General features: G+C 47.3%; 1 protein-coding gene across 3 annotated transcripts; it reads right to left on the bottom strand.

Annotated features, from left to right (window-relative positions):
- Nucleotides 1-4: 4 nt before the first annotated feature.
- ANTKMT (adenine nucleotide translocase lysine methyltransferase) lies at nt 5-13,360 on the bottom strand. Of its 3 annotated transcripts, XR_014493697.1 has the most exons (7): nt 13,295-13,360; nt 11,652-11,818; nt 9,845-9,949; nt 8,071-8,211; nt 6,389-6,439; nt 2,220-2,541; nt 5-1,101 (listed from the first exon to the last, which is right to left on the bottom strand). XR_014493697.1 is itself a non-coding variant. In XM_083372926.1 (6 exons), the coding sequence occupies exons 2-6, from the start codon at nt 11,811-11,813 to the stop codon at nt 2,353-2,355; spliced, it is 648 nt and encodes a 215-aa protein (XP_083229052.1). In that variant the 5' UTR covers nt 11,814-11,818; nt 13,295-13,360; the 3' UTR covers nt 1,782-2,352. The 3 variants fall into 3 exon arrangements, 2 of the variants coding, with proteins under 2 accessions (XP_083229052.1, XP_083229053.1); XM_083372926.1 differs by lacking the exon at nt 5-1,101 and having other exon boundaries at nt 1,782-2,541; XM_083372927.1 differs by lacking the exons at nt 5-1,101; nt 8,071-8,211 and having other exon boundaries at nt 1,782-2,541.
- Between the last annotated feature and the right edge of the window lie 1,863 nt (nt 13,361-15,223).

The raw sequence follows: 15,223 nt of genomic DNA, 5'->3' as shown, positions 1-15,223 counted from the left end.
CCAACATCTGGTACACATTTATCTTCAAGAGATATTAGACTGAAGCCCTCCGTAGTAGCCATGTGAGTTCCTGGGTGAAATTTAAGCTTCCAAAATGTGAATGTTTTGTTCAACGCTACTCCAAAATTCTGGAATTTGTCTGTTTATAAAGAGCTTTTGGATATAACCCTGTGTATATATACACAGTGTGTGTATAAGAGGTGATTATACATTCTTGGAAGGACATTCTGTGTAAATGAAACCAAATCTGTCCGCACTTTGACTTAGTATGGAAACAGAAGATCACATACGATTCCATTTGGTCTACGTCTGATTTGTTGATTAAAAACGGTCTATCGCGATTTATATAAATATGATTTTATTTGCACTTCACTTATATTCAGTTACTGTACTGTATTACTCTATTTCGACTTTTTCTTCTTAACTTTCCCCTTTCCCTTTTAGATATGTGTTTTATCTTCTTTTTTTTTTAGCACATACTATATACATGGGCAGTTTTGAACAGTCCCATCTCGGCATTTGTAAACATTGTATTCGATTGGTATCACCGGTACAATTTAAGCAAGACTCAATTTGATTATAGCAATCCTTAACAAAAAGAATTTGGCACCAACGTTCATTTTATCCTCATAGCAAAGTTGCAAAGTAAGGTAGATCAAGGCATAAATAACCAGCCTAAGAGTGTTCACCACGTAACATGGGGAGACGTGAACCAAACCAAATATAACATGAGCTCCTGAATAAACCACAAAGAACATACTTCTGGCTGAACTGCATTCTCTTCCATCCCATCCTATTCCGAGTGTTCTTCATCATCTGCTGGTCTTCAGGAATAAGGTCTAAGAAGCAGAATTACGTTCTCTTCTCTCCTGTCCATTTCCTTCTCCGCCAACTGCTGGTGTTCATAGTGAAGTCTAAGAAACTCAGGTCGCTTTCAGAACTGCTCCCCAACCAAACCGCTTCACAAATGCATCACTCGTGTACACATCCATGCTTGGTGTACAGTTCTTCTCGGTGATCGTAAATATATTCCTTCCGCCAGCCCACCATGCTCAATGAGAATTGGATATGAGAAGAGAGGGACTCACATGTTGCTTGGGACTAATCAGAAAGAAAGAAAAACTGGCGCCAAGATTATTATTATTAATTCGGTTTATATACCGCCCTACTCCCGAAGGACTCAGGGAGGTTTACAAGGCAAACTTTAAAAACAATACAATATAAAATTAAAATTAAATTAAATTAAGTCTAGCCCCAAAAAATTAAAATCACAATTTAAAAACATTAAAACCCCTCAGTCCAGACCAGATAGCTCAAAAAGCCACGTTTTTAGGTTCCGGCGAAATGAACAAAGGTTGGGGGCAGTCCAGAGTTCCGTTGGCAGTTGATTCCATAGGGCAGGCGCGCCCACAGAGAATGCCGTCCCCCTGGGGATCGCCCGTCGGCAATCCTTGACCGGCGGTACCCTGAGGAGGCCCTCCCTGTGGGAGTGCACAGGACAATGGGAAATTGACGCTGGCAGCAGGTGTTCCCTTAGATCAGGGGTGTCAAACTCAATTTCATTGAGGGCCGCATCAGCATTGCGGTTGTCCTCAGGGGGCCGGGTGGGTGTGGCCAGGGTGGGCGTGGCCTACTGGGTGGGTGTGGCTAGAGTGCGTATGGCCTACTGGGTGGGCATGGCCAGCTCTACATCGTTCGCACCAAGGGTGCCTATGGGGGCCTGGGCAGGAGTGGGACAGATCTGAGGGTCTCTGGCAGGAGGAGGGTCTCTGGGCCAGGGCCAAGGCAGTGGGGGCCGTTCCCTCACTGTTTCCAGGATGACTTCGTGGGCCACATGAAACCACTTCGCGGGCCGGATCTGGCCCCCGGACCTTGTGTTTGACATGTCTGCCTTAGATAATCCGGGCCCATGCCATTTAGGGCTTTATAGGTCATCACCAGCACCTTGAATCTCACCCGGAGGGCAACTGGAAGCCAATGCAGCTCATGGAGCAGAGATGTTACATGAGAGTGTCGGGAAACTCCCATCACAACTCGCGCGGCTGCGTTCTGCAGATCCTTGCAGTTTGCCAATCGGAAGAATAAACAGGCACACTGGTCCCAAACGAACTGATTTTGCTGACCACTCATTGGGCAAAAATTCTAGAGAATCGCCTTTTCTACTGAATCTTGAAGGGGACAGAAGGGAGAATGGCTTTATTTTTCTCCTAAAAACCTACCACTCCTCAGCTTAAATAGGCGTCGATTCAACAAAGGATAAAGGAATCTTCTCAATGGCCCATCAGCCAGCAAAGATGCATTGGGTGTTTGTTTTTTTCTTTGAGAAACTGGCACATCCAAGGTGACTTATTCTCACACTGGACTCCCTTCTAGCTCATCCTTCTTCAGTTGCCGGATCGTCTTGACATCGTATGCCCAGGCTTGGTTCACACCTTCTCCAGCTGTGTCAGTGTGGGTCCAGTTGGGGAGAGGAAACCGTCCAGCCACCACACGAGCTTCTTCTGGAAGTTCCATCAGTAGCTTTTCCTCCAGAAGCATCAGCTAGGAAGAGAAGACATATCCTTCTGAAGGATCCATTAATCAACAGGGAATAAAGATCGACCAAAAGAAGTAAATATTCGCTGCTCAGGATTGAGCTGCGGGCTCCTTGGTGCTCTCTGAGCGTGGTTGTTTTCTTGGAGACATTTCATGACCCAACTAGGCAACATCATCAGTGTTAAGAGGGAATGGAGTTGAGAGGAGGAGGAGGAGGAGGAGGAGGAGGAGGAGAACGACTGTGGGGTCCTTGGTGCTCTCTGAGCGTGGTTCTTTTCTTGCAGACCTTTCATTACCCAAACTGAGTAACATCAGTGCTAAAAGGGAGTGGGGTTTGCAGGGGGGAGGAGGAGGAGGAGGAGGAGGAGGAGGAGGAGGAGAAGGAGGAGGACTGTGGGGTCCTTGGTGCTCTCTGAGCTTGGCTGTTTTCTTGCAGACCTTTCATTACCCAACTAGGTAACATCATCAGTGCTAGAAGGGAGTGGGCTTTGTGGAGTGGGAGATGAGGAGGAGGAGGAGGAGGAGGAGGAGGAGGAGGAAGAGGACTGTGGGGTCCTTAGTGCTCTCTGAGCTTGGTTGTTTTCTTGCAGACATTTCATTACCCAACTAGGTAACATCATCAGTGCTAGAAGGGAGTGGGCTTTGTGGAGTGGGAGATGAGGAGGAGGAGGAGGAGGAGGGGGAGGAGGAGGAGGAGGAAGAGGACTGTGGGGTCCGCGGTGCTCTCTGAGCTTAGCTGTTTTCTTGCAGACCTTTCATTACCCAACTAAGTCACATCATAAAATGATGCTACCGAGTTGGGTAATGAAACATCTGCAAGAAAACAACCAAGTTCAGAGAGGGCCAAGAAACCTGAAGGTCGCTGTGTAAGCTCAAGGAGACAGCATCACCTTTGAAGTGGAGATGCAGTCATGGCTACCAGCTTGGCCGGCTTCAAGAAAGGGTTGGACTATTTCATGCAAGTCCTGGGGTCACTGGCCCTTAGCCTGTAGGGCAGTAGGACTGACCTTGAAGACTCTCTGCTGGGAGACAAATAGGTTTCTTTATGCAGTTGGTTGGCCACTGTGGGAACCGACTGGTGGGCTAGCTGGATCTAATCCAGTAGGGACTTGCTCAAATGTATACATTTATATATTCAGAACAAGAAGCACTGGATGGAAGCTTGTCAAGAAGAACAACCTAGAAATAAGGAGAAATTTCCTGACAGTGAGAACCATTAGCCAGTGGAACTGCATGGCTTCCAAAGTTATGGATGCTCCATCACTGGAGGAGCTTAGGAAAAGACTGGACAACCTTTTGTCTGAAGTTGTATAGGGTCTCCTGCTTGAGGGGCGGGGGGGGGGGGCTGGACTAGAAGACCTCCCAGGTCCCTTCCAAATCTGTTACTCTCTTCTGTTCGAAGTAATCATTTAGTTCTTCAGCTGCTACAAATACCCTCTTATTTCACTTCACTCAAAGGCTACGCCGCCTATCTGAGGTCCTGAGGAACCTCAATCCTTTGAGCCTTCTAAACGAGGGCCTGGCTCTTCCCCCAGGAACTGGGCTTGGATGGGATCCAGCTGGGACGTTGTTTGGTCTGGCACTTGGGGGAAGGAGGCTGCTTTTGCTTTTAATCTTTGCTTTTAGGCCTGGTTGCGAGTGGCCGAGAATCCTTACGGGAGGCCATATAAATCCTGTACGTCGATAATACTCACACACCATGCTAAGCCAGGGTTTGCTTTACCTACGGTTGGCTGAACAGCCACCGTGGGTGGGTGCACACGTACCACTATGCTAGAATTCATGATTTTAGAAACTCAGCAGGGATGGCTTCACGGAACACAGCCAGCTAAAGCGGAACAGACTATTTGAGGGCTACGGGGCAGGACACAGAAGGCCCAGGCTCCTGAGGAAGGAACATTCTCGGGTCAGCATCAGGAAGCCCAGAGGAAATGTCTGCCTTTCACACCCCAAAAGGCACTCGTGCCCCGACTAAATTAAACCAAACATACCCGACTTTTACAAAGGCTAAAGGCTAAACCTCAGGAGAGTTCCCTGAGGCTCGGGTTAGACGCTTATACATTCATTTTTCCTTTTATTTAAAACTATTCCTCGATCTGCTATCATTTGGCAGGCCCAGATGTCCCCTCCCCGCCCCTCCTTTCAAAGAAGAACTTAGTTTTGTTTAGTTTTGTTTTTTAAAAAAGCAAGCCTGTTTCTTCCTGGAAAGAACGACGACGAAAACTCCCCGCTGATTTGCAAACAGGATTTGCTCTTATTATAGGGAGTCCTCGACTTAACGATCATTCATTTCGTGACCGTTCAAAGTTGCAGCGGCACTGGAACAAGCGACTTACGCAACTCGCACTTATGACTACAGTGTTCTGTACCAGCCTGCTACCGGCCCTGCAGAAAAGGCAGGGACAACCCCTTTACAACCGGCAAGAGGCTGGAATTACGCCTGCCAAATTTATAGCTACAAAAACAAACAAGACACGAACCAAGAAACAGGAGCTTTAAGAAACATGAACCATCCCAGCGGTTGCCTTCAGCAAACCAGCCCTCCCACACATTCCCCTTTTATACAGTTCAGGGCGTGGCTTCTCTCTGCCTCATTCCGAGAAGCCCCATTGCCTTCCTCTGTTTACTCCTGATTGACTGCCTCCTGCGTCGGGCGTCCTTGAACAGGGCCAGCTGTGGGTCATCTTCATCCACGCTGTCAGGCTCACACAGCTGGGTCTCCGTCGTGACCAAGTGGGAGGGGCCTGGCTGAGGGCTCTCATCAGCAAGATCTTCAACCCCCTCAGCAAGGTCTTCAACACCCCCCTCCTCCTCCTCTGAGTTGTCCGACCCAACTGCCGAACCCACAGGCTGACCCTGATTCACAACATACAGGTAGTTCTCTTTTGGCTCACACTTGAGCCAAAAATTTTTGTGGCTGAGGGAGGCGGCTGTCAAGTGCCTCATTTTACGCCCTTTCTTGCTGCAATCGTTAACTGAATCGCTGCAGTTGTTAAGTTAGTAACCCAGTTGTTAAGTGAATCTGGCTTCCCCACTGACTTTGCTTGTCGGAAGGTCATAAAAGGGGAACACATGAGCCCCGGAAACAGCAACCGTCGTAAATATGAGTCAATTGCCAAGCGTCTGAATTTTGATCGCGTGACCATTAGGGATGCTGCAAAGGGACCTAAGTGTGAAAAACGATCGTAAGTCACTTTCCTCAATGCCGTTGTGACTTTGAAGGGTTTGAGGCATTGAGCGGTTATAAATCGAGGGCTACCTGTCTTGTAGCATCCCCACAGTCATGTGATCAAATTTCCCCTGGCCTGATGGGGGATGGGTGGGGTTTTTTATTGCTATTTTAATATTTGTATTTACTGTTTTTACTTGGGCATATATTTAATCCCTTTTAACTTTTGTATTTTTGTATTTTTTATGCTTGCCCTGTTCACCGCCCTGAGTCCTTCGGGAGAAGGGTGGTATAAAATTATTATTATTATTATTATTATTATTATTATTATTATTATTATTATTATTATTATTATTATTATTATTATCATTCTAATATAAAAATAATAACTCCCCACCTAGTCTGGGTCCATTTCACTTACAGTGGCTGCGATCTAATCATTTTCTTTTGCTGACAATGGCAAAGTTTTTGTTTTCTGACACGCCATACTTTACCACATCGGTTTTGTAATCCTTAAGTTTTACTGTGTTTCTCCCATTTTGTTTCGGAATCTGTTTTCGAACTGATCAGTGACAGTAATAATATTTACTGTTGCCACAAACAGGGCAATTCACCGCCATGACCACCGCCTGCAATTTTTGGAGGAAAAAAAAACTCTCTCTTCTGGAGAAATAGCATACATACCACACTAGGGGCCAGGAACACGGTGACATTCTGACAATCTGATAAGTTCACCTTAAAAAAAAAAAGAGGCAAAACGTGAAATAGAAAAAAAAAGATGATTTTGTGCAATGCTTAAGGCGGTTTCCATTAAAAAGATTTGGAGCAATCAGGAAAAATCTTTCTTGGTCCAACTCAATGGGTGGGTCTTTGCATTTCACTCACAAGCCATAAATAATATTGGCTTGGCTCTGGCTCAAAGAGTTGTAGAAACGCAGAGATTTTGGTCTGCAAAGGAGAGCTTTGGGAGTCTGAATTCGGCCAAGTGTAATTCATTCAAGAAGCTGAAGCCAAATAAACCACAACGTAGCACCCTGAGTAATTCAGTTATTGCAAAGATTGATCAGGACATATACTTCACAGACAGGACTGTCTGGAGGACGTGCGTGCAAGCAATTGTAGGCGTTGGACGAGACTCCCAAGAGCACCACGGACGGGCAAGTAAACACACAAATGGATCAGGGAAGAGATCAACCTGTCATTTTTCACTGGAGACACAAATGACAGGTCACACTGTCACATTTTGTGCACCTAATGTGAAGACCCATCTCGCCTGAAAAGTCCATAATGCTGGGAAGAGAAGGGAAAGGGAAAGGGAAAGGGGAAGGGGAAAGGGAAATGGAAAGGAAAAGCAAGAGGGGAAAGGGAAGGGGAAAGGAAAGGGAAAGGGAAATGGAAAGGAAAAGCAAGAGGGGAAAGGGAAGGGGAAAGGAAAGGGAAATGGAAATGGAAAGGGAAGGGGAAATGGAAAGGGAAGGGAAGGGGAAATCGAAAGGAAAAGCAAAAGGGGAAAGGAAAGGGAAATGGAAAGGAAAGGGAAGAGGAAGAGGAAAGGGAAAATGGGAAAGGGAAAAGGAAAGGGGAAATGAAAAGGAAAAGCAAAAGGGGAAAGGGAAGGGGAAGGGGAAAGGGAAGAGGAAAGGGAAGGGGAAATGGGAAGGGGAAAAGGAAAGGGAAATGGAAAGGAAAAGCAAAAGGGGAAAGGGAAAGGGAAAAGGAAGAGGAAAGGGAAGAGGAAAGGGAAAGGGGAGGGGGAAGGGGAAGGGGAAAGGGAGAGGAGAGGGGAGGGGAGGAAAGCAAAATATGTGCCTATCAGTAATTTTTTTAAACAGATCTGCCCTTCTATAGCTGCTCTGATGTGCAATCCCACAAAAAGATGTGCTTGAACAAAGAGGTTTTATTCTAGGGCCACAAAAATTATGAGTGAACACAGATAGTCCTTGACTTACAAGAGTTCATTTAGTGACCGTTCAAAGTTATAACAGCACTTAAAAAAGTGACTCTTCACACTTGCCACCTTTTAGAGGATCCCCACGATCGTGGGAGTCAAGATTCAGACGCCTGGCAACTGGTTCACACTTACGACTGTGGCTGTGTCTCAAGGTCATGTGATCCCCTTTTGCAACCTTTGGAGAAGCAAAAGGGGGCAGCCAGATTCACTCAACAACCGCGTTACTAATTTAATGGCTGCAGTGATTCGTTTAACGACGGTGGCAAGAAAGGTTGCAAAATGAACCAACGTCTCACTTATCAGAAATTTTGGGCTCAAATTTTTGACCGTAAGTCAAGGACTGTCTGTACACTCAACTGGGTTTCGATGTCCCGGCGTTATGCTCAGATTTCCAAAGTCTTTCCTTTTTTCTCACCTTCCAAAGGTCTTCCTTGTAGTAAGAAACCTTTCCGTAACACCCAGCTTTCCACGCCCGATAGCTGGAAAGGTGCAACAACCATGGATTGAGTTCATAGCCAACAGCTGGCGTGAAGCCTTGTTTGTAAGCTTCCAGGACCTGCAAACATAGACCAGGTTTGTTTATTTCCTGGTTTCCTCAGAAGTAAAAGCATCTGCTTTCCAGGAGGTCAAACAATCCATCTTAATCTAGTTTTATTCTGATTTGACTGCGGCTCTCTTAGGATTCAGGGGGAAGAGTCATCTTCCTGTCCATCTTCTAGTTAATTTTTAATTGGGAATATCCAGAAGTGAACCTCAAAGCTTCGAATGGTGTCATCTTTCCATTTTTAACAGAGTTTGGGAGAATGTTATGATCTCAAAAGAGCACCCAAAATTTACACGATACAGTAAAAGAACAAACCCACAGAAGGGGAAAAAAACCCAATATAACTGAAATACGACGCACGGCTCTGAAAGGATGCCATTTCTGTGGCAAAATAAACGTAAAATATTAAATATCAAAATAAAACAAAATGGCATAAAATAAAATAACATGAGTAGGAGAACGAGCAACAGGGCAAAGTAAACTTCACCAGCCTGCAACTGATTTTAGGGCAAGCAAAAGAAGCTTTTTTAAAAATAAAAATAAAAAATAAAACGTTAAAATACAAAATTACAATTAAAAAAAGGAAAGGTGAGGATCGACAGATAAAGTTTTTTAAATAGCATAAAACCACAAATAAAAAAGGTTTCTTTCAAGTCTCTTCAATATGGATACGGCTACTTAATAAAAGGCACTTTGATTTTCAGTTTGGCAAAAGAAAAAAAAAGATACAAAACTAAAAACGTAAAGATATACAAATCAAATAATAACAGCAACAAATGTGTAATCATATCATCAGCAAAAGAAGATTTTCCAGGAATCAGGGGTCATGAGGAAAATAAGAAAAGCAGGTCAGACTCAAGATATCCTGGCCAAGCCAGAGGTGAGTAAACTTTAGCCACAATTTTCTGTTTTAAGCCCTGGATCACCCTTTGTTTGCACACACACCCAAATTCCAGCCTCATGGTTTCCTGTCGTTTTCAGGCAGAAACCAGTGTAAAATGCTTAACTAAAAAAAAAGGAAGAGAGTCCTCTCTCAAAAATGCTGTCGAGAGAGCAAAAAAACCTCCCTCACGCTTTTAATACAGGTCGTCCTTGACTCATGACACAATCGAGCCCAAAATTTCTATTGCTAAGCGAGACGATATAAACTATTTTGTCCCATTTTACGACCTTTCTTGCCACCGTTATTAAATGAATCGCTGCAGCTGTGAAGTTAGCAACCCGGTTGTTAAGTGAACCAGACTTCCTCCTTGACTCTGCTCGTCAGAAGGCCTCAAAAGGGGATCACGTGACCCCGCGACGCTGCAACCGTCATAAACAGGGGTCAGTTGCCAAGCATCCGAATTTTGATCACACGACCCTGGGGAGGCTGCAACGTTTGGGCGACAAATGGTCAGAAGTCACTGTCACTCTGCACGGTCACTAAAATGGACTGTTTTAAGTTGAGGACGACATTTATAAGGTCGCCCTGCTCGCACCGTCGCCCTGACAGTGCTCTGCTGTTCTCTGTATGAAATTCAGTGGCTGGCTGGGGACATCACAAGCTCCCCTGTGGGCAGCCAAAGATCTTTCATGAGCGAAAAAAAGGATCTTCCCGTATTAAAAGTCTCAGAGGAACACGGTACAGCAATGAGGTTTTCCTTACAATTCTGCCATCTCCAGAGCCCAGATCTACAATTTTCCCAGAACGTCCTTTGAACAACCGCATCACGTTCTGGACCTGTTGAGCACTGGCTGGGATGTAGGGGACCTGAAGGAGAAAAAGAGAAAAGCGATATTCTATCCTGGCGTAAATGTCTACGGAGGCTCTCAGTCATCCAGCTCACGGTTGTCCCAGAAGTGCTTTTTTCAGGAGGCAACTGGACTTTTGGGTTTTCCTTTGATGAAGAGGTTTCGCTTCTCATCCAGGAAGCTTCTTCAGCTCTAACTTGATGGTGGGAAATGGGAGGATTTATACTCCTTGCAGAGAGCTGGCCATTTGCATTGTCTCCAACCTTTCTGGGCTTGAGGACTGTAGGGAAGGAGCAGCTTCAAAACTGGTGTGCGCGGGCATACACACATGGGGCCATGCACACTGGCGTGGCACTAGCAGTCCTGTTTGCGCATGTGATGGTGCCGTGAGCATGTGTGAATGGCCGCACACCCCCACGGTGGCTAATGGCGCATGCACAAACAGGCTGTGGACACCCGCCCCACGCTAGCATCCCCATTTGCGCCCGGAGTCATGCGCAAACAGGGCCACGGGTGCTAGCGCAAGTGTGGGGGGAAATGCACGCCCATGCGTGCATGCACCGGTCAGCCATTTCTGCAGCCCGCTGGCAAAGAGCCTGTGGCCCGGTTCCGGACCATGGGTTGGGGACCCCTGTTTTAGAGAGCTGTTGGGGCCACTTGGAGGTTTGTCTAAGCCCTCAAAGTCGCCTGAGTGGTGCAAATGGGTCTGGGGCCTCCTTGGAACTGAGGAAAGGGCTGTGTTGTGGAGCTGTGCTTTGTGCAGGATGTTTTCTGCCCTGTGTCCCTTCACTGTTGAACACAGGCACAGGCTGTGGGAGACGAGCATGTGTTTTCTGCATCTCAAACTGAAGTGCAAATACTTCGTCCTAGTCCAGAGGTCACCAACCTTTTCACACTGGTGGCCCGGAGGGCAAGTGAGCAGCTGTAAAATTTGCGCGTGCGCACATGTGCGCACGAACGGGCCACACACATCCGCACAGCACTAGTAGCCCTGTTTGTGGAGGCGCACAGGCGCTAGCTGCCTCCTCTGCTAGTGCCACGTGCATGCGCAAATGGGTTGTGCAACCTGTGCACACTAGTGGCCCCATTTGCACCTGTGCAAACAAGGCCTTTGGGCTCTAGCGCAAGTGGGAGTGAGTGCGCTCGTGAGTGGGCCACGGACCATAGGTTGGGGACCGCTGCTGTATTCCAATTTTTGGAAATCCGTTCAAATCTCCTGCAGAAAGCACAGCTTCACACACACACACACACACACACACACACACACACACACCTTTCAGCAGTTCCAAGAAGACTCCACACCCATTTGCACTACTCAGACCTTGATGACACAGACAACCCTCCAAGTGGCCTCAACGACTCGCTAAAAGAATGCAAATGACCAGCTGTCTGCAAGGAGTATAAATCCTCCCATTTCCCACCATCCAGTCAGAGCTGAAGAAGCTTCTGGGATGAGAAGCGAAACGTCTTCAAAGAAAAACAAGGAAGTCCAGTTGCCTCTTGAAAAAAAGCACCTTTGGGACAACCAGGACCTGGATGACACAGAATCTCCACCTATCTCAAAAGTTTTGACTTCCCAAATCCCTTCCAGACCTCGACATGTGAAAGCCGAGGATGAAAGGGATGAAAACAAAATGTCCCCAACCCCATTTTCTCCGCAGCCTGCACGATTCAACGCCACGCTCCCCTTAAAAAGTCTTATTCAGTTATTTGGTTTTTACCTGCAGTTTTAAGGGCACTTTGCGAAAACCCGGCATAAGAATTCCTGCCCAAACTATATAGGCCGTCAAGCCAGTGCCGGCTGCAATTTGCAAAACGTTCCAACCATCCATTTTCTTGCCTTGCAATTCAGCAGCCACTTCGCCAGCATCTTCCGGATCCATCTCTTCTGTAAATTTAATTCCATTTCATTCAACGGGCTTTACCACTACAGTAGTTAATCAGATGCTATGGATGCAGTTTTAGTGGTCCCACACATTCTTCCCCCCCCCTTTCCATATGGGGTTTGAGGGGAAAATGACACGGACTTTGTAATGTGTTAGCCTATCTTTTAAAATGGTGATAAGGTTTTATAAAACCATTAGACCGGAATGTAGGAAAACTTCCTATCCTATAGCTGCATGGATTGATTAGATAGCTTCTAACATCCCTAAACTGAAAAGATAAAAGTTACAGAAGGATGACCGGATACCAACTCCTGATAAGACAAGAGTTTCTTAAGAGCCAACTGGCATTTGGTTATCTAACTTCAAACAGCCTTTGTGGTTGTTCTGTGCAAAGGAAGGGTTAATTTTATCTTTTCCTCTTTCCTTTGTTATGTTAACTATAAAAGGGGATGTAAGCTAAGGATGGGGGTTCCCTCTTTGAATGAGAAGGAATCCCTTTGCTCTGAATATTCTGATAAATTGTAATAAAACGATCTTCCCGTCTCAAGTCTGTCTCATTGGAAAATATGCGTGCATTTGGCATTTCAGTTGGATTAATAAATCTTCTCACACCTAGTTCAAATTCCCAGGGACCCTACAAACACATTCAGCCACTGCAGGGAACACCTTTTCTGTTGCAAATCAAGATTTCTGAATATTTTAACCAGAGCCCCCAAAAACAGCTCGTTGAAGTAAGGCTTTGGAAGATACCCAAAGCAAAACGTTTGCTGCATTGTTCATCCTGCCACAGTATAAACCACTACAATTAAACCACCCTGAGCCTCACCTGAAACCCCCCCCCCCGCCTCCAATTGCAAGAATGCATGCAGTTCTCCGTGCCCAGCACGGAGCATGCAACTTTGTACACAATTGCAAGAGAGACGGTCCAAGAAATAAAATAAATGCAGAGGGAGAAGCCCCCCCCCGCCTCCATTTAGGTTTAGGTTTTAGGTTTTATTAAATTTTTATACCGCCCTTCTCCCGAAGGACTCAGGGCGGTGAACAGGGCATATCATAAAACTACAAAAATACAAAAGTTAAAAAAGAATTAAATTATTGCCCACAGTAAAAACAATAGAAAATATATATAAATATTAAAACCCTACGTAACTCCCCATCATTTAATTGCAAGAATGCATGCAGTTCTCCGTGCCCAGCCCGGAGCATGCAACTTTGTACACAATTGCAAGAAATAAAATAAATGCAGAGGGAGAAGTCTGTTCCTGGGCATGGGCAGAGTGCATTGCCCCAGCTGGGGACAAGAAACTGATTTCCATCCACACAAATGGGTGCAAATTTGCACCCAGAAGCCCGTTTTGCTCTCGCCCGTTCCCGCTTTCTTTTTAAATGCAAAGAGTCAAGTCTCTTGTCTTTCCTCCCCCCCCCCTTCCGCGCCGCCCCGACCCCTCCCCACGTTTCTCCACCCAGACCCGCTTCACCTTGCGGGGAAGGGCCTTATCTCGGACGCCACGTGGATCGCCCTTCTGGGGAACCGCGCGCCGGACGGACGCTCCGTGTGGAAACCAGCGACCCGGGCAGCTTCCGTTCCCGTGTCTTTTCCGAGTGGGAAGGTTGCAGATCCGCGGGGTGGGGTGGGGGAAAGTTGCGCGCTGGCTGCAGAATTGCACGACCCCGGCTGCGCTCTTGCTCGGGATTTGGCGCAGCCGTTGCATTGAATAGATTTCCTAACTTGATTTACTGACCAAAGAGAGAAGCAACCTGGCATTCAAGGAGAAACTTCCTGACGGACTCAGGACAATTAACCAGGGGAACAGAAGTTGCCTCCAGAACTCCTTAAGAAGAGACTGGACAGCCATTTGCCTGAAATGGTATAAGGTTTCCTGCCTGAGCAGGGGGTTGGACTAGATGACCTTCAAGGTCCCTTCCAACTTTATTATTATTATTATTATTATTATTATTATTATTATTATTATTATTATTATTATTATTCGTGGGCGCCTCATCACTGGAGGTCTTTAAGACGAGGCTAGCCCAGGGGTAGGCAACCTTGGCTCTTTTATGACTCAGGGACTTCAACTCCCAGAATTCCTGAGCTGGCTCAGGAATTCTGGGAGTTGAAGTCCCTGAGTCATAAAAGAGCCAAGGTTGCCTACCCCTGGGCCAGACCAGGGGTCGGCAACCGGAAAAAGGAAAAGAGCCACTCGGAACTGGTTCCATCACACAAACAAAAAAGTGGGAGCTGCAAAAAGTGTGCACGCGTGCGCAAAATGGGAGGCACCTGCACGGCGACGGGTCTCCCCTTTGGAGAGGTGCGTGCCGTCCCGTTCAGAGACCTGCTGCGTTCGTCAAACATGGACGAACGCGGCAGCTGTGCAAACGGGACGGCGGCGGTTTGGAGAGTGCGCGTGCATCTCTCCCAAGCCGCCGTCCCATCCGGAGACCTGCCGCGTTTGTCAAACATGGACGAACGTGGCAGCTGTGCAAACGGGACGGCAGCGGTTTGGAGAGTGCGCACGCACCTCTCCCAAGCCGCCGCCGCCGTCCCGTCCGGAGACCTGCGGCGTTCGTCAAACATGGATGAACGCGGCAGCTGTGCAAACGGGACGGCGGCGGTTTGGAGAGTGCGCGCGCACCTCTCCCAAGCCGCCGCCGTCCTGTCCGGAGACCTGCCGCGTTCGTCAAACATGGACGAACGCGGCAGCTGTGCAAACGGGATGGCGGCGGTTTGGAGAGTGCGCGCGCACCTCTTCCAAGCTGCCGTCCCATCCGGAGACCTAGCCGCTAGACCGTCACTACTTGTCTGAGATGCCATAGGTCAGACATGTCAAACACAAGGCCCGGGGGCTGGATCCGGCCCGCAAAGTGGTTTCATGCGGCCCGCGAAGCCATCCTGGAAACAGTGAGGGAATGGCCCCCACTGCCTTGGCCCTGGCCCAGAGACCCTCCTTCTGCCAGAGACCCTCAAATCTGTCCCACTCCTGCCCAGGCCCCCATAGGCACCCTTGATGCGAACGATGTGGAGCTGGCCACGCCCACCCAGTAGGCCATATGCACTCTAGCCACGCCCACCCAGTAGGCCATGCCCACCCAGGCCACACCTACCCGGTCCCCTGAGGGCAACCGCAATGCTAATGCGGCCCTCAATGAAATTGAGTTTGACACCCCTGCCATAGGTTCTCCTGCTTGAGCAGGGGGCTGGACTAGAAGACCTCCAAGGTCCCTTCCAGCTCTATTCTATTCTTTTTCTTCTTATAGTCACAATCAAGCTATTACTATACTGTCATAAAAGCTAGAAAGAACCAATTAACTAACTTTCATTAGTTCAATTTGCAATACTGTACTGCGAACCGGTCAGTCCTAGAGGAGATCAATCCTGACTGCTCTTTAGAAGGCCAGATCCTGAAGCT

This window comes from Vipera ursinii (genome assembly GCF_947247035.1).
Source record: "Vipera ursinii genome assembly, chromosome: 13".
NCBI lineage: Eukaryota > Metazoa > Chordata > Lepidosauria > Squamata > Viperidae > Vipera > Vipera ursinii.
This window is presented reverse-complemented; position numbering and strand designations above follow the sequence as displayed.

Bases quoted from the DNA above. Each gene is read 5' to 3' on its own strand.
- ANTKMT (XM_083372926.1), bottom strand. From the start codon at position 11,813: ATGGATCCGGAAGATGCTGGCGAAGTGGCTGCTGAATTGCAAGGCAAG. The intron at 9,950-11,651 runs GTAAAAACCAAA...TTTCTCCTTCAG, and splicing joins AAGTGCCCTTAAAACTGCAG to GTCCCCTACATCCCAGCCAG. The intron at 6,440-8,070 runs GTGAGAAAAAAG...TTTTTTTTTAAG, and splicing joins ACAAGGAAGACCTTTGGAAG to GTGAACTTATCAGATTGTCA.